Source organism: Mus caroli, chromosome 1 (genome assembly GCF_900094665.2).
Source record: "Mus caroli chromosome 1, CAROLI_EIJ_v1.1, whole genome shotgun sequence".
In the NCBI taxonomy this organism is placed as follows: Eukaryota; Metazoa; Chordata; class Mammalia; order Rodentia; family Muridae; genus Mus; species Mus caroli.
Genome location: NC_034570.1, coordinates 142456845 through 142478166, shown reverse-complemented (window position 1 = coordinate 142478166; position 21322 = coordinate 142456845). Strand labels below are relative to the sequence as shown.

The 21322-nt window shown below is 45.8% G+C and overlaps 1 protein-coding gene across 3 annotated transcripts in view; it reads right to left on the bottom strand.

Annotated features, from left to right (window-relative positions):
- Positions 1-21322, bottom strand: part of Niban1 (niban apoptosis regulator 1) — a 152175-nt gene that overhangs the window by 7574 nt on the left and 123279 nt on the right. For all 3 annotated transcript variants that reach the window (XM_021168396.2, XM_021168405.2, XM_029478902.1), the window contains exons 7-12: positions 17841-17945; positions 17344-17506; positions 13270-13457; positions 9752-9913; positions 7427-7537; positions 4353-4460 (exon numbers count right to left, since the gene is read on the bottom strand). In XM_021168396.2, coding sequence (XP_021024055.1) covers positions 4353-4460; positions 7427-7537; positions 9752-9913; positions 13270-13457; positions 17344-17506; positions 17841-17945 — 837 coding nt within the window. The remainder of the gene's footprint in view (positions 1-4352; positions 4461-7426; positions 7538-9751; positions 9914-13269; positions 13458-17343; positions 17507-17840; positions 17946-21322) is intronic.

Below are 21322 nucleotides of genomic sequence, written 5' to 3'. Positions count from 1 at the left end.
CTCCCTGTCCCTGTCCCTCTCCTTCTCCCTCTCCCTCTGTGTCTGTCTTTATGTATGTATGTATGTATGCATGTATGTATGTCTCTCTCTCTCTGTGTTTCTCTCTCTCTGTCTGAATGAAGGTCAGGATGCAGCTCTCAAATACTTCCTCAGTGCCATGCCTGCCTGCACGCTGCCATAATGAAAATGGACCAACCCTCTGAAACTATAAGCTAGCCCCCAATTAAATACTTTCTCTTTTAAGAGTTGGTGTCTCTTCACAGCAATAGGACAGTGACTAAAACACTGACTTTTTGACTGATGAACATTCTGTTCTGTATGGATTGACTCAAGAACTCATTTATCTTAGGTAGATAACTAGAATGGAGATTTCTGGATCGGGTATGGATATAACATTAGCAGCACAGGAGTCCATTTCCAGTTGGAGAATCAGGGAGTCTTCCTCTTCAATTGGCACTGACAGCCTCCAAGTCCAAGACCACTCAGACATGATACAAAGTCCCTTGACCTGCCCAACCTCCTAAAGCCTTCGAATGCCTTCTTATCAGCATGAAGACCAGACATGGATAAAAATGTTACTAATTATATGCCAGGATGAATTTGGTTATTCAGGCACATTAATAAATGCTTGGGCAGGGGATGCTCCCTGTATACAGTTTTTAGAGACCCAGGAACTTAACAGTGAAACTTGATGCTTTGGGGCCTGATGGCCAGTATTCGAGGCAGGTAGCAGGAAACTACTATGTAGTGGGTTGGCCTGATACTGCTTGTATTGTGATGCTAATATTGGTTCCTCAAGAGCTGGGTGCCCCAGAGACAAGTGACTACACTATGTGATCTTGCCCCCCAGTTATTTCTGATTGGTAAATAACGATGCCGACAGCCAATAGGTGAGCAGAAGAGGCATAGGTGGGGTTTAGGATTCCTGGGCTTCGGGTTGGAAGAGAACCACAAGGAGGAGGAGTAGCCACCATGGGTTAGGTGGGTTTGTGAAAATGTGGCCCTGAGGGCTGCCCAGTTAGAGTTAAGAGCAGCCCAGATGAAACATGGTAAGTAATAACACAGGGTTATCAATAGGAAAGCAGATTCTAATAGCATAGAGGGTAGGTATCTGCTCAGCTCTTGTGCTGTTTAAGACTTATTGTAAATAATAAACGTTGTGTGTCTTTTACACAGGAACTGAATAATCAAAGGTAGGGTAGAAACCCAGACAGGGATTAAATAAGGTCTATGACATTATCACATTTAGACAGCTTTCAGTACTAAGACATGTGGGTGCTGTGGCCCTGGATTTTATGGAATCCCCCAGTGGATAACATGGGTCTCTTTATGTCCACCTGAGAAGAAAGGCGAAAGACTAAAGAGACAGGAGCTTCGGTGAGCTCTAGAAGGTTTAACTCACAAGAACCATGAAGCTTCGGAAGGGGCACTGACTGCCCATAGGAGCCTGGGTAAGCCAAGGAACCACTCTGAGTCTTTACTTCTGTTATATGAGAGGTGCTAGATCAAGCCTCAACACCCCTTCATCTTCCCATGCTGGTCCTTACTCCCCTGCCATTACATCCACTGGTACGAAGTGAAGGCCTGACCCTGGGAAGTCCCCTGAACTGCTAGAGCTCAGCTAGGAAAGTTAATACCTTCCCTAGAAGGGCGGCCACTGTTGCATTGCCCACATGGCATCCTGTGTGCCCGGCATCTGCCACTAGCTGGGAACTCCAGCCAGGGCAGTAACCTGGATCGCGTTTATATGCACCAACCACAGTACCTGGATCACGTTTGATACATTTATGAAGTACGTTTGCTGAATGAATAGAAAACATGTCTTCAACTATTTCAGTAATTCTGTGGGGAGAGAACAGAGGAACACGCGTATTGTTCCCTCACAAGGTACATCCTGCATGTTGAGACAGCTGAACTGGGTCATCTGCTTAAGTTTCTCGATCAGCTAAGATGGAACCCTGATGCTGAAGACCTGGATGGTGGTTAAGAAAATGCACCACAGGCAATTCTGCTACACAGCTAGGTTAGAGTCAAATGTCACAGCCCTAGGAAGTTGCTACTAAAAGAACTAAGAAAAAAAAAACTCACTTTAGGGAAATGGAGCAGATAATCTCTTAATATATCTGCATATAAACCCAGAGTTCATAAGGCTCTGGACACTGACACATAATGCCCATTATCATGGAAAAGTCAGGGTCACAGGCTCTTTTAAAAGCAACCTCTTTCAACGAAAAATGGCAGGAGCCACGACTGAGTCCAAAGGTTCACTGGGTCAGGCAGCCACACAGAGGTGGGTAAGCTGGGGATGGGATGGACGATTAGACACCTGTAAGCCCAGTGCTTAGGACACAGAGGCAGGATCCCTAAGCCAAGCTAGCCAGGTGGACAAGTCGATTGACAAGCTCCATGTTCAGTATGATGGAGAAGGAAACTGTGTCAACCCCTGACCTCCACACACACACAAACAGGTCCGAAAACGCACACACCTACACATGTGCCAATGGCATGTTCACAGGACAAAACAAAACATCTGCAATGACCTATATAGACTGGGCACAATTCACTCTTTTGATATTAGGAACAGAGGACATAGAAACGAGGGGGAGCCAGAGCTCTCCTTCCTCTCCTCACATGGAGAAGGGAGCACTCAGGCATCCGTACTTCCCTTGGGAGGGAAACACAAACGCCTCCTGAGGAGGATCAGTCATCCCCAGGCTACGGAGTCATCCTTCACACATGGCCAAGAGTCAGGCACACAGGCCTGTTCCTTCCTCCTTTGGTTTTGTCAGAACCTTTCCACAAAACAAAACAAAACAAAACAAAACAAAAAAACTCCAGGAATTAAAGCAAGACTGGATGTGCCAATGACTATCTGAAGAAAAACAGCATTTATAGAATATGAAAACAAACCAGTGAAAATTCCACAGTACAATAACCCACACAAAGGATTTTAATGTTCCGTGCTTGGAGAGTCTCCAAACTGTCAAAAAGCCATCTGAAAATTCTATGATGCTCTTTCTTATTGACTCCGAGGGGGGAACAGGCCTTGCAAATGGCCAAGTTCCTAAGTCATTTTTTGGAACACAGGAACAGCAAGAGTAACAGCTGTAGGCAGGCATTGCCATTTGCTGAGTGCCAGCTGTGTCCTAGGTAAATAAACTGGATTCAGCTGGTGGTAACCGGCCTTGTAATGTTGGGCCTGCTACCACTCAACCACTTACTTCCCTCGTTAGCACCACGAGGCTGTGAATAGTCTCTTCCTCCAAGGGCCACTGTGAAATTCATCTTGATGATCCATAAGAAATGTTTAATGCTATGCCTAGTGTATGATAGTAACTTAATCAGATGGCAAATGCTTTTTTCTAATGTTTCATTTTTTAAAAAAGATTTATTTATTTTGAGCCATCTCTCCCGCTCATGCTTCATTCTTGAGACAGATAATGCAAATCTGTGTGGAGATGCAGTTTTAGCAGGCCAGATGGATCAAAAGTTTAATACCCAACCTGGGCTACACAGCAAGATCCTGACAAAAGTGTGGGGGGTTGGGGAGAGGAGACAGGGGGGAGGTTTGGTGGTAACAGAAAAATAAAAAGTAAGATACATTAGTAGATGAATGTCATAAATGATGAAAGTTGATCAAAACAGAATCACAGGGGCATGCTTGCTCAGGGGCCCAGAGCAGAGCAGAGGGGAGCCAGGACTTAAACAGAAAACTTGAAGGAGCCTGCAGATGCTTCCTGCCTGTTGCTCTACCCACACCATAACCATGGCTGTCCTGCAACCCCTTGCTCGCACCAGCTTATGTCAGAGATTCCAGTAAACTAAAGTTACAGAACACAGGAGTACAAACAGCCCTCTGCCATCACATATTAGATCCTTTCTGGGTATAGTAGTCAACTTTCAGGGTACACGCTCTCTCAGCAAGGACTGGCAATAAAACGGGGGATGTCTCGTTTCCTCTGGCAGTCCATGGCAGACAGCCCTCAGAAGTTGGCAATTGGCTCCAGTCCAACTTTGATTTCCTGTAGTCCAGAAGTCACAAATCTTGGGATCGCTCTCTCTCTCTCTCTCTCACTGTGTGTGTGTGTTTTGTGTACATGTTTACTTTAATACAGACTTTGATTATATATTTATGCATCATCTCTGGCTGCTGTTGTATATTAAACAACAGCACTGAGCGGCTGTGACAGAAACAGGTCCATGAAACCTAAAACATCCACTACCTGACCACTTATAAAGAATGCCCCAGCCCTCTGGTGTACTCTAGTTCTGCACTCTGTCAGTGCGGAAGTGCGAAGTAAAACATCTGAACTCAAAAGTCAACAAGAGCATGCTTGTGGGAGTCGCCTTACTGGTTTGCATGTGGATGCCAGCGCCTTCTGCACAGTGGGCAGTGTGATTTGAATCAATGCCTCCTGGAAGATCTTCTTCCGGATGGTGCTGCTGTCGTAATCATATTGCTGTGGACACAGAGACACGTGCTAAGGAACAGCGTTTCAAACTGATCTAAAACAACAAAACAACACAGCCACCCATGTCACTTCCTCTCCTCAGCCCCCTCGAATTTCTAAGGACTCTCAGGTCTCAGAGATCTATTTCTGGAACGTCTACACAAACTGGGTATAGACTATGACATCATCACCTAGTCCATGCACCTCTTTTACAAACAGGCAAGATCAAAACGAAGAAGTGAGATCCTGTTCAAAAAGATGGGCCTCAAACTAGAGAGTGAGTTTGTGCTTCATTATTCCTGGCTGAGCAGACACAGGGGAGCCACAGATATCACTTATCTGCCGTCCTGCAAGCACTGTTCGTGCCTTGTAATGATATCTACAGAGGGAGAGAGGTCATGGCTCAAAGCTCCATCAATACAGTGGGTAACAGCTAACCAAAGAAGTCTCTTGAACAAGAGAGGGTTTCTCTGTTCCACCCTGAACATCCCAAACTGGAGGTACCTAGTAGCCACACTGGGTGGTTGCAACAGAAAATGAAGACTAAAACATCTACCACCTGACGCTTTCAAGAGAGTTCACTCAGCCCCCTCTGGTTCAGTGTAGTATTTTCCAGGACAGGCACACAAAAGAACAATTTTGAATTTAAGAGGCAATAAGAGCAGGCTCTTGGGAGCTGCCCATTTCCTTACTGGTTTGCACGTGAACGCCAGTGCCTTCTGCACAGGCGCAATGGAGAACTACTGTAGGCGTGTAAACACAATGATCAAGCCAAAAGAGGAAAGGAGAGCACTCACACTGCAGATCATAAATGGGAGCAAAATGACATCTCTACTCAAGCTACCAAAGGCAGCCAGGTGGAGAAGGCTATGAAGGAAGGTGTGGGCTTGCACACACACCTGTGAAAAGTCCAACTGGCTGTCTTTGGAGGTGGAATTTGTTGTGATTTTGGAGGTGTCTGAGTATTCGAGACACTACCACACTTTTTATTTTTGTCTGTCTGTCTGTCCATCCATCCGTCTGTCTGTCTATTATCTATTTATTGGAGTAGCAAATAGTTTAACTGCAGTAAAAATTTCCTTTGAATAGGAGATAATAATAAAGACAAAAAAATAAATGTTTGCTAATCATCAGAAAATCTATGGCCATGTGGGAAGTCACACAAAAATCTAAAACCACTGAGAAGCCAAATCTGGAAGAAAATCTCTCCTCTTACTAGTCCATACGATGTAGGTCTGTAGTACGTGGTACCTATAGATTTCTGTAAGTTACCACCTTCTATTCAATCGTAACTACAGCTTTTAAAGATACCCAGTGGACTAGTGGTCAGGATTTTTGTCTTCTTCCAAACGGATTGCTCTTCTACAAATACTTGACTCGGACTTTTTTGCAATTACAATGGCATTTCTCTAAATAAAAGGGAGGCTAAAGTGGACATGGTCAAATATAGCCAATAGTTTCAGGATGTTTGAGTTCAGGAACGTGAAACTGTCAATGGCTAGACCCCTGTCACACAGGTCTGTTCTACAGATCACTCAACATTTAGGATGGTTGCAAGGGTTCCAGGAAACCCCAAATCTAAAGTGGATGTGAGACACCCAAGGTTGTGTATTCCTGCAACCCCAAACAGCACTGGAAGTTCCTCACCCAGAACTCTGGCGGGTCCTGTTCACTGGGCAGGAACGTTTTTAACGCTGGCTAGAGGGTTGAACTTGAGGTATTCTAAGTTCCTTTGAACCCCAAACCGAAGATTGGTACACCTTTCTACTTCCTTCCTCTCCTGTCTGCTCAAGCGATGACTGAGGTTCGCCCTTTCCCCTCATGTCAATTGTGAGTGTGTTATTATTTGTGTTGCTAGGAGCAACATCGCTTCTCGTCTCGACAGTTTGGCTGCCAGAGTTTTCTCCTGCCCTGTGGCATCAGGATGAGGTCTGAAACTCTGAGACATCCCTCAGACCCAGTGGAACTTTAAAGTTCTGTTCTAAAGCATTGCTTGGGGGAAGCAGGAGGAAGCAGAAGTTAAGTGGGCCAGGTGTAAATATCATTGCAGCTCCGAGCTCATGCACTGCTGACTTTGAGGGAGGAAGACCTGCTTCCAAAAATTTGGCTTCCTCATCTGCTGTGGGGCAGAGTCTAACCATCATCTAAGCTCAGTGAAAGTCAAAGGGAATGGTAGCTTTGGGGTCTTTTCCTTAAAAGACTTTAAAGAGGCCTGAGGAGATGGCTCTGCTCTTTCAGAGGACCTGAATTCTGTCCCCAGCACCTATGATGGATGACTCCAGCTAGCCTGTACCTCTGGCTCCAAAGGACCTGACATCCTCCTCTGGTCTCCATGGGAATCCACACACAGGTGGCATACAGTCCCACAGACACACACTAATGCATATAAATAACAGAAACGAAACATATAAACCCTTGGAATGAAAACTTAGGAACAACAAATCTTAGGAGCATGAATTTTAAAAAGGCTTTAAGTAAGTACCAAATGTGTGCGAGCTCCTGTTATCGCAACAGCTTTTTATTAAGCGCTTATACAAAGAGCTCATTAAAACCTATCTCATGTTTTCCCTTGGGATAATTCCTCTGGCTCTAAGATTTGTTTTTTAATTTTAAAATGTTGGTTAAATTTAGTGGGTTTTACTGTACTTGGAGAGCTCAGATGCAGCTGGCCTGTGGTTATATTGTATATACTATGCAATACCTGTGACAGTGCTTGAAGCAGTCAGTCAACACTCACAGGTTGCGCTCTGACTGGGAGCGCATGCTGAGGACATGTAGTTCCAGAAAAAGCCACTAGATGGCAGAAGAGGCATGAGAGTCATGCTGGGGAAACTGCTGTGTTAACAATGGTTATCTGCTCCGGGAAAACCGGTCTAAAGGGATACAAGAGAGGTCAGGGTTTTTCCCACTGAGTAAAGGAACAGGGGTCACAATCTTGTCAGATGCTCCCAGACAGATGAAGACCAAACTCTTACCTTTAAGACACGGAGCTTAACCTTCTCGATGGCCACTGGTATTCTGGAAGCCTCTCCTTGGAGATATGGGGAGAGCAACTGCTCAAACGTGAACACAGCATTCTCCATGAGCTGTCCATCAAGATAGAAAATGACCACAGTCAGAGGCTGGGAACATGGGGTCCCGCCCGCCCACCTGAGCTCCGAAAGGAGGCGATGGACAGAGTTCTCCAGGAACAACTGTGGACTGACCCAACACTCCCCCTACTCCCTAGAGTGTAAAACAAGATACCTAGTAGCCACTGTGAAATAGGGGGAGGGTAGGAAACATCCCTCTCTATACATATACATCTGTCTGTCTGTCTGCCTGCCTGCATAATGGCATCCGTTCATTCCCAATACAGAGGAACTCAGAGCCACAGTCTCCAGTGGACATTCTCCTCTATTCCCTGGTGATGCAGACTCAGATAACAACTCCACACCTAGAATGACAGCGCCCTCCTTCCTCTGCCAGGCTAGTGTTCCAGATTGAATGTGAAATGACCCTTGTAGTCTTATTCCTATTTTTGAACACTGGTCTTTGTTGGGCTGCACTGTTCCAGGAGGTTATTGAATCTTTAGGCTGTGGTTCCCTGCTGGAGGAGGTGGGGGGCTTAAGGAGTACAGCTAGCTTCATTCCACGTCTAGCTTGAACCCTCTCTGCTTCCTAGCATCAGCATTAAGAGCAGCCCCAGCCACATGCTCCCACTTCTATGACCTCCACCATGACCTCTTGCCTTGTTGGGCTGTTCCCTCTCAACCCATAAGCCAAAAGGAAGCCTTTCTCCCTTAAGTGGCTCCTGTCCGTTATTCTGTCGTAGCAAAAAAAAAAGGCATTGATAGAGCTGCAGAGAAGAGGCAGGGTCAGGACTCCATGGCAGCAGTGGCTATCACACTGGGGACAGAAATTTATTGCTCAGGAAACTGATGCAGCTCAGATGTCTTAGTCTATAGTCGTGCCTGTGTCTGTCTCTCCAGGATCCAGAATTATCCAGGGCACTGTTATATTGTTATACTGTTACCTAATTCCACCATTTATCCTTTATACCTTTTAGAGAGGGTTTCATTTAGCCTAGGATAGCCTTGAACTTGTAATGAAGACAAAGACCTTAAACTCCTGATCAGATCCTCCTGTCTCTACCTCCCCGGTCCTGGAATTACAGATGGGCACCACCACATCCACAACTCCAATCATCACTAGCAAGACTAGATGATAACACACAAAACTAATCCTGCCTGTAATTTTTAGGTAAAATATTTTATCCAGGCACTTTCAACGCCACTACATTTACCTAAAACCAAGTCTTAGGTAGAATTCGTCATAACCCTGGCTCCCTGAAGTGGGATTCCGTGTAGTGTTTAGTTGCAGCAAGCTAAACATGTGGAATTAGATGTTTCTTTCATTTAGGGAACACTGTAATATGAAAGAGCCTATAGTATTCACTTAGTTTTGTCTCGGGAGGAGGAGGACCTCCTCATGAGGGGGAAGAGAATCTATGGGGTAGACTCAAGAAAGTTGTATATCAGAGCTAGAGACATGGTTTAGCAGTTAACACTCTGCTCTTCCGGAAGATTCCAGTTCTCTTCCCAGCACCCACAGAGAAGCTCACAACCAACCATGGATAGCTCCAGTCATAGGTGTCTGACACCCTCTTCTGGCCTCCTCAGGAACCTGCATGTGCACGGTACATACACAGACAAGCAGGTGTGCACACGTACACGTAATAGAATAAATTAAAAAAATAAAAATCCAATATGAAACTGTGACGGTTTCTCTTATAATGAGGTGGAGAATTCAACCATTGTTTCTAGATCCTGGTTGCATATTAGAAACACTGGATAGGGCTAGAGGATGCTGAGAATTTCAAATATATTACACACACACACACACACACACACACATACACACACACACACACACACACACACACACACACATTTGAAATCACCTGGAGTGGGGTAGCACATTAGTAGTTTTTAAATTTTCCCCATGTGTTTCTCATCTGTAGCCAAAGTTTGCAGCCCTGACTCGGCCATCAGATAATTACTGGCTAACGCTACTTTATCTTCCCAGACTCTTATTTTCTAAGGCGAGATAAAGCCAGCTAGAAGTACAGTGTGTGTCCTCTGTCAACCTGACTCCAGCCTCACTTTCCTGAGCTGCAGAGCACCCTGGACACACCCACCAGCATGCATTTATCCTTCTCTCCCTCTCTCTTCCCTCCTTTCTCGCCTCATCCTTTTCCTCTTCCTCAGCCTCTTCCTCAGCCTCAGCCTCGCCCTCCCTGGACTCCCCTCTGCTCCCACCTCTTGCATGTAGTTCTGAGTCCTCTGGACCACCAGGTCAATGTGAGGGAACCTGAAGCGGCTCTGGAGGTCCAGCAGGCGCTCTGGAAGCAGGGTGACTTTAGTATAGCAAGGCTCCATCTTCACAGAGTCCAGAGGAAGCTTCATTAGCTGCTGTAGGCCCTGCATTTTGGTAAAGAAGAAAAGCAAACTGCCTTAGATGTAGGAATCTTTCCTCCATATTACATACTAGTGTTGTGAAACAATCAAGTGTACGCTATGAGTATTAATTACTGCTTGGACCACTTTATCCGAGGCATCTTCAATGTCTTCTTTCTGTGGTTCTCTGGGACAGCTCAAGCCGGGGCTCCCAGCTCCTTAAGTCCTCAGTAGCCTGCAAGTCCCTGCTTCCTGAGGTCAAGGACCAGCTAGACAGGCTGTGAGAACTGCTGCTGAGTCCGTGAACCTGCAAAAGGTTCTCCAAGGGGTGGAAACTTGTTTCATATTCTAAGCTTAGTTGCAAATGGTTTCACACACTGTAAGCTTAGACAGGAGAATGGGTAAAGACAGGGAAAAAAATTGCTGATAATGAAAGCTCTCAAGAGAAGCTGGGCACAAGGCAGGCAGGTGTGAGTGACCCAGGACATATCTGTATCTGACATGAATCTGTGTCTGACATGTATCTGACATGAATTTTCCAAGGGCCCATCCCATTGTGCTTGAAAGGGGGAAAGTGTTCACTTTAAGAAGTAAACAATGGAGAGGTCTACTGAGGAGGAACTAAAGACTAAACAGGGAGAAAGGAAACATTGTTACAATTGCTTTCATCCTACAATTGTACATAGTATCACTTCCTTTTTCAAAGGTTTCTTTTTAATACTGAGTATCTCTCTGTGTTAAGAGTACAGCATGTGAATGTAGTACACATGAGGGCCAGAAGAGGGCGTTGGATCCCCCTGAGGGGGAGTTGTTACAGTTGGTCCTGAGGCCCCTGACCTGGAGCTGGGAATCAAATTTGTGTCCTGTGGAAGAGCAGCAAGTAGACTTAACTGCTGAGCCAGGAATGTATTACTTAAAAATAATTCATTGAATAGGCAAGAGAGGAAAGCTTGCTTCACCTCCATCAGATTGTCGAGGTTTAAATAAGTGACAGCCACCATCACAGAGGGTAACATGGGGAGAAGGCTCCCTGCCACAAACAAATCAGTACAATGCAAAATTTAAAATTCCTCTAAAATTTAATAGAAACATATGTTAACATAGAAATATATCTTTCAACCTAGGACTCTATCCCACTGAAATAAAAGCATCAAGATGTAAGGACTGTGCGTGTATACACATATACATGTATTAATAATACGGTAAAATGTAGGTTCAAGGTTATTTATTATGACTCTGCTCATGCTGTCAGCAATGTTAGGATGGCTGAATGAATCACGGCATTTCTAAACATGAAATATTATGCTGTCATTACACAAAGTGATTTAGAACTAGGACAGTTACCTCGGAGACAGTTTCATGAAATCATTGTGAGGAAGAAATCCGATAAACAGCATGGTATATAAAATAACTATATTTTTCTAAAAGCAAGCAATGGAAGACAACAGCTATGAAATGTGTGGGTTTTATATATCTCCTAAGAGAGGGAAAGCGCAGCATAGCACAAGCCAAATTGGTGATAATGGTTATTTGCGGAGAAGAGAGTGTTGCCAGAAAACAAAGAGGAAGAAAGGCAAGGTAAAAGACACATGTGTATACATACGTACATACATACATACATACACACATACACAAGTGTCTGCATATGCATACACATAAACACATACATGCCCTAAACCCCACACATACATACACATACATGCCCCAACCCCACACATACACAAACCACACATGCACACACACCCCCATATAAACATGTGCACACACACATGAACACAGGGATGTAATAAGAAGCATCAAAGCATTTATTAAATGATCTTGGTTTTGTACAATTATACATGTGAATATGCACATAAAGAAATGAGAGCCCAGCACCGGAGAGAAACTATGGCTTACCGCAATCTATCACATGTTTTATAATGAGCCCGAAGAGCTCATAACACACAGAAATGAAAAATGTTTAAGGGAATAGAAGCGGTGCGATCATTCTGCACCATCTGCATGTATAAACTGCTGAAACAGGCGTGTAGAAGCTGCTTTTGCTGAAAAGGCATTGACCCCTCAGGTAGGTCCACAGGTACCTAACGTAGGATGGAAGCTGGCATGTCTACCTTCCTTTAGTATATGTTTGCCTCCTTTACTGTGGCTGAAGGCACAGAGGTAAGTTGCTGTCCCAACCCTGCAGTCACTTTGTTGTCCTAGGAGGAGCAGAACCTCCCAGGATATATCCACATGTAGGGGGGCAGTCACCATTGCAGGCCAGGCTACACCAGAGTAGAAGAGCTCAGCCCATAGAAACCAGATGGGTCAAGCTAGGACAGTGGCCAAGGCAGACAGGAGAGCTGACCTAAAGCTCTGGTTGGTCAGCACTTCAAAGCCAGACTTGGGTCTCTTTGGACTCTCTGTTCCTCTTCCCGAGGTGGGCACATTAAATAGACCTCTTTCCTCTGCTGGTCACCGCCACTCATCTCATGATTGGCATGTGGCTGAGAAAAGTTTATTGGGGCTGTGGGACCAGGCTTCTGTCTTCAAAGCTCTGGGTAACATTGCCACACTGTCGCCCATAAGTGTGGCACAATTACAATGTGCCAATTAAAAAGACAAATGCTTTGAAGTGATTATCAGGAAGGGAGGAAAGAGTCACCCCAACAAGCCCTGTTCTTAATGATATGTTAAGTGTAAGGCAGGCCAGCGGCCCAGTGTGTGTGTCAGCAAGTTTTGAACATGAGGGTATATCAACTCCCCTGGTCTCCATAGCTAAGCAGATTACACCCTCCCCCACTTCCTGATTCAGTGCACTGAGGGGCCACTGCTGCCCTACAAGCATGCATTTATATTAGGAGCCTATACCTGTGGAAACAAAGCAGCAAACGCGACTTAAAATAAAGAGATATGCTGATACATGAACCAATAGTATGCAGGTAAACATACACCAGACTATAGCAGTCAATGCAGGGGCTTGGGTATGAAGCCAGAGGGACGAGGAACAGTTGATGTCAAGGCTGGTTTCTAATTTTGCCTCTTTATGGACATAGAATTATATATTTGAGTTGGTTGTTTGCCTTGCACAAATATATTTGCGACTTACGAGCCATTAATAAGGAAAATTAGGTGGATTTAAGTTATGAATGGATGGATCAATGAGTTTGTTGAATAGGTGGCAAAAATACCAGATAAATGGATGGAAGGGAAAGGAAAGAGGGAAAGAAAAAGAAGGAGAGGCCAGAGGGGACTGAAAGAGAGGATGGGACATGGGAAAGGGAGGGGAAGGGAGGGGAGAGGAGAGGCTGGGAAGGGTCAAGGAGAAACAAGAGGAGAGCAAGGAAGGCAGCCCAGCAGCCCCGGGCTCCCTGCCCCTCGGTGTGCACTCTCTCTCCTACCTCCTTCAGCTGGGCACTGTCCTGGGTGGCACGGAAGCTCTGGCTGAGTTCATCTACTTCTTTTTCGAAAAGTGCACGGACTTCACTGAAGCCGGAGCTCACTGGCCCCATTAGCTCCTCCAGAATGGACGCCAGGAAGGGCTGCACACTCTCCCCACAGCACTGCTCGGCTGGCTGAGCCACCATTGCTAAGGAAGGAAACAGACAAAAAAAAGAAAAAAAAAAAGGCATGGCTTAGGGCAAATTTGGATTCAGAGACCACATGGTAGCTAAATGGCCCCTCGGGCAATTCCTATGGGCAGAACAGACTAGCATAATAGATCCTTTGCCAGCATTTACCAGGCTGGCAACTGGCTGGATGCTTTGAGACCTAAAGCATCCCCAGAAGTCCCTTCCCCAAGTTTTATCCTGCCCTGGGAAGAATGTAGTTCTCTGTTTGATCTCTACGAGTATACAATGGCCGGACCAACTGAGCCTTCACTGAGCCTTCACCACCATCATCAAAGATGTGCACTTTGTATTCTGAAACAGATGTGTCAGTTATAATTCATTTCTCTAAGCACTAAGTCAGTGTAACTCCACCCACCTACCACCAGAGACCCTTCAAAGACTCAAATGCAATCTCAGGCGCCGAGCTCCGTTCAGCTTGCCACTCACTTTCAGTCTAGCCGTGATATGGTGGCAGAGCAGAGCATACTGCACGGACCCATTGGCTGAAGTTCAGTGTGTCACACACTGCTCTGCCCCAGAAAAAGAGAAACTAGCCACATTAGATAACTGTACCAAGGTCAAGGCTAATGTGCAAATGCAGGAGTGTGGTCCAGAACTGGGCTTAACTTATTCTGGATTTGGCATGGTAATCAGGAACTCACAGTGCTATGGTGGCCTGTACAGGGGCCAGCATGATAGTTCAGTGAGTGAAGGCATTTCCTGCCAAACCAAGAGGATGACAGGAGTTTGAACCCTTGCACTCACATGCCAGAAAGAGTGAGCTGACTCCTGACTCCGAAAAGATGCTCTTTGACCTCCACCTATGTGAAATGTGTACGCTCGTGTGCAAACACACACACGCATGCACACTCACAAATAAATGGTGGTTTTTAAATAAAAGACCCACATAAGATCTCTACATTCTAGCAGGTAGCACTAATTAGACCCAGTGGTTTACTGAGAAGGAGGGAAATGGGGGGAGGGGGTGGAGGAGGGAGGGAGGAAGGGAGGGGGAAGAGAGTGGGAGGGAGAGAATGAAGATGAAGGTAGGAGGGGGATGAAGTGGGTGAGTGAAAGGGGAGAGTTGAGAGTGGATATAGTTAAAATATATCATGTACATGTATGAAAATAGTCAAAGAATAAATAAAAGACCTCTTTGATGACAGACTCAAAAAGGAAACATTTTGAGCTTTGTAAAATTTTAAAAAGAGGATTTGTCTGAAACCAAATTGCAAAACTGCTTGCCAAGAAAATAAGCTGTCAGTTCATTAACTTTGTGAGAGGCACTGTTTGAAAAGCATCTAACTGGAGTTTCAGTAATTCTGAGCACTGGCAATGCGCAGCAATGATCTGGCAGTGCTGGGCATTTGCAAGATGGGGAGAGATGGGCCCATGCTCCTCTCCTCAGCTTTCCCTGCCTGCTACTCATGGTGGAGCTCTCTGCCCCTCCCCCAACCCCATCATCTATCCAGTGTCCTTTCACCTGGGCCTGCCTTCCTCCACGTCCACTTGCAAACACCCTTTTCATAGTGCCTTCAGGATCCAGTTCCAATGTCACATTTTTGGGCCAACCCAATGAACCCCACCACCAGAGTTCCTGAACTGTGTCCCACAGGCGTTTCCTTCCAGGCTGAGTAAGATTGGAGGCCCACATTCATGCCCTGTGCCCTATTTCAAGGATACACGGATGAGGCTATGATGACTCGGGAGGTGTGACACTAATTAAAGAGCCTCCGTGACAGCTGGCAGCTTTTGAGAAGCCTAGAAGGCTGAAGCTGGTGGGGCTGGGTCAGAGCCTGCTGCATGCTAGCCTCGGGGTGTCAGGGATGCCCCTTAACCATGGCCTCAGTTTTGTTGTCTGTAAAATGGAGATCAGAGAAGTAATTATTCCAGGGGTTCTGATGAAGAAGAAACAAGTCCACCATTTTCCAAGGATGGCTGTGACACACAAAAACCCAGAACTGCAGGCTTTCTCATGCTTTCTAACCACCTAATTCTAACTATGCTCCTTACGAGCCCTGCCCCGGCAGTTTTCTGAACCTGACCTCTTTGCTCTGGTTTCTCTGAGAACATTCATCATATTTTCCTTCTGTTTTGGTATCTACAGAATATGTCATGTCTTCTGTGTATAAAAGTGCGTTGACCTGAAACCTTTCAGTCCTTACACTGAGCATGAGCAGAATAAGTTCTTCCTGAACAGATAAGTGTGGAACAGAGCTGATGATTAATGGCCTCACTCTTGAGTGAAGTAATGGGCAAATTAACAGGCAGGTACATGGCACATTAGGTAAAAGAGACTGGTCTGCTTTCAGCCTGGGTAGTTAGGCCTACATGGGTCTGAGAGGACAGCACATTGGCAGTCTTAGATAGACACGGAATGACGACACTCACCCTAGATGGGTTGTGAGGCTGGACCATATCAAACAGAAATCACACTGAGGCTGATCTGTATCTGACTTTGGAAGCATTGCAGAAACAGGCAGGCCCACGATCACCACGCATGTGCATGTCTCAGCACACGTGTGCATAGACATGCCTCTTCTAATCTCCTCTCAGTGGGACCCATCCTAAGAGCTCTGAAGCATGTTGGGCTGTAGTATGAAGAAGGTGTGAATTGCAGACGATAATCTGCCAGGCAGACAGCCCCCGTTAGACAGGCAGCCTCAGGAGCACAGGGTCCCAATCTCCACCACTTGCTCAGAGGGCACTTAGCAAACGTTCAATGTGTGAGTATTCACCTGAGCTATCCAGAAATACTTCTGAGAACTAATCACTGAAGAACTCACATGCCCTTCCTCCGCAGCAACACTAGGAGTGCTCCATGCATTGGGTACAGGACTGAGAAAGAACAGGGAGTCACAGAAAGTATCCCAAAGACCCCTCCAGGCCACCTAAGGCTGCTGTGTGGGGGTGGGTCAGCCATGTGCAGTCAAGGGCCAGACAGTAATATCTGTGGCTATGTCGTCCTTAGGGTTCCAACAGCTCAGTTCTGAACGCAGGAGCACAGAGCAGCTTAGACTATGAACTCATGAATGAGCATGGCTGGGTTCAAAACGACATCATCTACAAAATCTAGCGGGGCCAGATCCAGTTTGAGGACCGTAGTTTACCAACCGCACTCCTGTCAGCACTTCCAACAGATTAGGAGACTAAGGCAAATAGAAGCCAGTAACCACCTCAAATACACCTGACTGGTTAATAGCAACACTAACTTATGACTGATTAACTTATTCAGATTTACTGACCCTAAGCCAAAGCTGCAGGCTTTCTATCAAAGAAAACCTCATTCTTCATCACAATACACAGACACACCACAACGCAGGAAGCAAGGTTCCTGCTACCTTGAGTCTACAACGCATCCAGGGTAAAACGAAGGCCTTAATAATGCTACAGCATTCTCCTTCTACAACCACTACTTTCTCCCCTCAATTCCCTCAGCTTAATTTTCTTCGGAAACTGGATATACTATCTGAGAGCAATTGGTTCTGAGAGTCCCCAAAACCCCACCCCAGAGGAGGCCAAAATCCTGAGACACTAAAATTACTGCTTTTTCATGGAACCAGTGCACACCCAACTATATACCCCCTATTACTTAAGATATTAGATAGATTACTTATTATACTGAATACAATATAGATGGGACATAATAGCCATACTGTATTGCTTAGGGAATAACAGAGAAGCCTGCACTTGATCATTGCAAACGTTTTTTTTTTTCCCCCTCCTTGTGCATTTTGATCTGTGGTTGGTGGAATCCACAGATATGAGACCCACGGAGACAGAGGCTCAGCACATCCTCTCTATGTATGGGTCTCTCAGTGGACAGCTTATTTGTTGGGAACAGTAAGGGGTCATTCCACCAACCTCGGATCTTCCCAGTTAGAAAGTTCGTTGAGGTCACAATCTGATCCATGTCTGAGCGGATGGTCCCTTCCAGGTCCTTTGTCAGCGCTCTGCACTCCTCCTTCAAGGCATTTAATCCTTCTGAAACTTGGTGCTGAACCAGATTGTAGGCTTCCTCCAGGAGCTGAAACACAGAACAGTGGATCATCTATGACTGAAGGAGTTCCGGAAGGGAGGGAGGCCAGCCCACCACAGACTCTCACATAAACAGAGCTGAGCACATGCTCAAATTGTAAGAACGACTCTGTTTAGATTAGTTCTTAGGCCAGGGAGATTGAGCAGGTTCAAAGCTGACACTTTTTTACCTAGGAAGGAAAGGAATTATTTTAAAACAACACCAAATTCCCCCACCACCATCACCACCACCAAGAAAAGAAATAAAGAAAAAGAAAAAAAAAAAGTAAAGAGATGAGAACATTCATTTTGATACACAGTTACAAAGTAACATTGTAACTTACTCCAAACCAGGCCCTCTTTCTGTCATTCTTCTTCCCCTTCAGTTTAGGCAGCAGGTCAGTCTGGAGGGTCGGCAGGAGCTCCTCCATCACCAGCTTACTCAGGACCTGCAGAGTAAAGGAGAAACGGGGCAGGGCATCAGCGGAGGATGGCCAGCTCGAGGTCTCACGACAGCGTCCCTGTCCTGGGCTCCATGGGCTCTGAAGTAGGCAGAGGTGGGGGGATGAGGAGGAGAGACCTTGATGCTGATGGAACTCACGGCTGTGCATATGATAACCGTATAAAATCTTTGCTCACAAACTCAAAGGTAAATATTCTTCATATTCACAGGGAATAGATGTGTCTGCCGATATGTTCTACTACTGGTATCTCAATGGCAGGAACTATTTCCTAAATCCAAGCTCTTTGTGTTCACACTAACAAGATTCCTTGTGTTTAGTAGAATGAGAGGGTGACTTTCAGTGGCAGATAAGGTATCCTTAAACAGGAGCATCAAGTTTGGACATGATGGCTTGAGCCTGGTCTGTGGTCCTAAGACTGCCATTCTTTCTCAAGCCTCTGCATGCCTCAATCTCCTTACTCCAAGTATTCCCGAACATGCCTTTCATCCTCTGATGGTTACAAAAAGGATGGAGCAACAAAGTAAGGAGGTAAGAGAAACTATCAGACCACTCCAAGCCCTCAGTGTACTGCCCCACCCAGCACTGTGTCTTCTATCATTGCTTCTGTGCCTAAGAAAAAGGCTGGAGGGTGTGTTGTGGGAGGTAAAACCAAGGGAAAGAACAGGGTGGTTAGCCAAACCTCCTCCAAAGATACCAAGTCTAAGAGGGTCCCTGTAAAGAAGGAAAAGAAGGTACCAAAGGGCCAAGGAGATGCTGGCAAGGGCAGGAAACAGAGATTCCAAAACAAACCAGGCACAGAAAACTGAAGGTATTGTGTTTTTTTTTTTTCCATTATATTTACAGAAGTAGCTTTTTTTTTTAATATGAAGGTATTGTTGATGCTTCCGGGAGAGAGGGAGAGAGGGAGGGATGGAGGGAGGGAGGGAGGGAGGGAGGGAGGGAGGGACGGAGGGAGAGAGAGAGAGAGAGAGAGAGAGAGAGAGAGAGAGAATATAACTGCCTACTTTGAAATATTATTCTTTAAACAAGTTTTTTAAAAATGCACAATTTTGCTGGATGAGGTTGTACCTGCCTATAATCCCAAATACTAAGAGGTTGAATGGGGGGTGGGGTGGGGGATGGAGCATCCCTGGGTCAGTGTGAGCTACATGGTGAGATCCTGTCTCAAAAACAAAACACAACCAAGACAAAGCTGCAGAATTGTGTTACATGTTTTTAACACTTACGAACTCACATTGTTAAGCAACAGAAGATTTCATTGTTTCACTGTGTTTTAAAGGGGAGGGACATGTGCCATTAATCAACATCTCCTAGGCTGGATTGCTGTGGGAGAGCTATTTTTGCCTTATACTTTAAGAGGACTATCTCGTGGCTCCCAGGAGAAGGGTTTCCTTTCAGGGACACGCAGCCACCTGGGCTAATGCCTATGGCACTGTTTTTAAAAAGCCACTCTCTCACTCTGTTTTCTGTATTTAATGTCATTAAGCCCAGAGATCTGTTAGAACCTGACACCCCACCCCCCGAGCGCCAGGCCCAAAAGCTGACTACTGGTATGCCAATGTTCCAGCAGTGCCATAAGGACAGAGTCTCTTAAGAGAGCAAGCGGCCCCTTTTCTCAGCTACACATCATCCGATGGATAATTCTGCCTTTGCCACGCTGCGTCTGAAAGCCAAAGTCGGCTGGTGAAAGTGTCTTCAGTAGCATGCCAACGATGAAGTGCCAACCTTTACCCCAAACACTCCCCGTGGATAGAATGAAGACAATATTGTGTTTTACAGCAGCCTTCTCCTGCAGCCATGCACTGAAGAAGGCAGCTAGAAGGTTGATAATGACCCATGTACTGGCTGGAATATCCTGTCTATGAAAAGTATCATTAAGAAACCTGGACCCTCCTTAGGCAAACAATTGAAAGATAAATTAGCAGCAAATACTATAAAACAAAGTGACACCTGTGGGCTAAGCAGACGTAAAGGGACATGGAAAGTTTTCTGAGTGCTCTGTAGGAGTGTCCCAAATCCATCCTAAAACTCTGTGCTGATCGATGATGCTCGTGTTCCCTTGCATCTGAGTAGCAGTCCACACGTTCACCATAGCCCCCCACCCTTCCTTCTCTGCTCTCAGGTGTGACTTGGGGAAGCCCTGCTGCTCTGATTCACTTAACCTGGAGTCTTCTGAGGATCACAGCTCAACAGCAACAGCAGGCTGCAGACTGAGGTCTGCAACAAGGCAGGGGCACCGTCGAGAATGTCAGCAGGCAGCAGAGCAGACCGTCACTAGAGACATTTGGTCTGTGAAGCTGAAGTAATATTTATCCAAAACAGCTGACCTCCGTCTCGTAAAAGTTCAAATTATACTTTGGGCTACAAGGAAGTTCTCTCTGAGCTCACTGGTCAGCCACATCCATGGAAACCCTCACAAGCTCACTGGCCTTGGCCCTTCTCCAGGGCTCCATTATGGCAGGGTGTGACGCTCTCGCTGGACTGAATAGGAATGCTCTGAGGCTGGAAAGGACAAGTGGGCTGGGTCCCTGGTTCCCTGGGCTCCTGGGAAAGGAGCTGTTAGGCTCAGTACAGCTGAAGGGCTCCCATCTGCTACAATGTGGATCTACCTCAAGTGATGAAGATAACAGAGGCAAGACGTTCACAGGCCTTGAAAACTCACAGATGGACTTGTGTTTCCTTTCTGAGTCACTCTCTGTGGAGCATTAAGAGATGATCTTATAAGATCACTGTTTTCTGGGGATCTCATAAGAAACTTGATGTAGGCAAACATATTGAAAATCAGCAGGTTCAGCCATTTGATTCAGTGAGTAATTAATCGTCCCCAGGTCACTCCTGCCCAGGTGAGTGAGTTCTTGCTGGAACCTATGCCCAAGACCTATCAAGTATGGTGTGAGGAGAGAGAGCTAAGATGGATGGAGACTAAAGCAAAGCACAATGGGAAATGCTGTCCTGGTTGAAAAGTCTTGAAGTCAAGAGTCACAGTTCTGCTCGTTTGTCCTTCTGCAGAGACTGGATTGATTTTGAGCTTGAGTGTGAATGGATGTGAGAAGACCCAAATGTTACACACAAAGGCCAAAGAAAACCAACATTCCATCTGGGTGGGCTTGCAGTTTGCCTCTGCTCTTTCCCACATGATGTTCCAAGAAATTTGCTTCTATTTTACAGCTTGGGAACTTGAAAAGAAAATATGTCTGGGAAAGAAAGAAAGAGGGGGAAGAGAGGCTCCGAGGGGGGTGGGTAGGGGTTGGGAAGAGGCCCGAGGCTGGCAGAGCCTGGGGTACCATGCCATCTCATGCCAACACCACCTTCCTCATCCTCTAAATTCAGCTTCCTCCCATCCTTTTTTCTTTTTTTTTTTT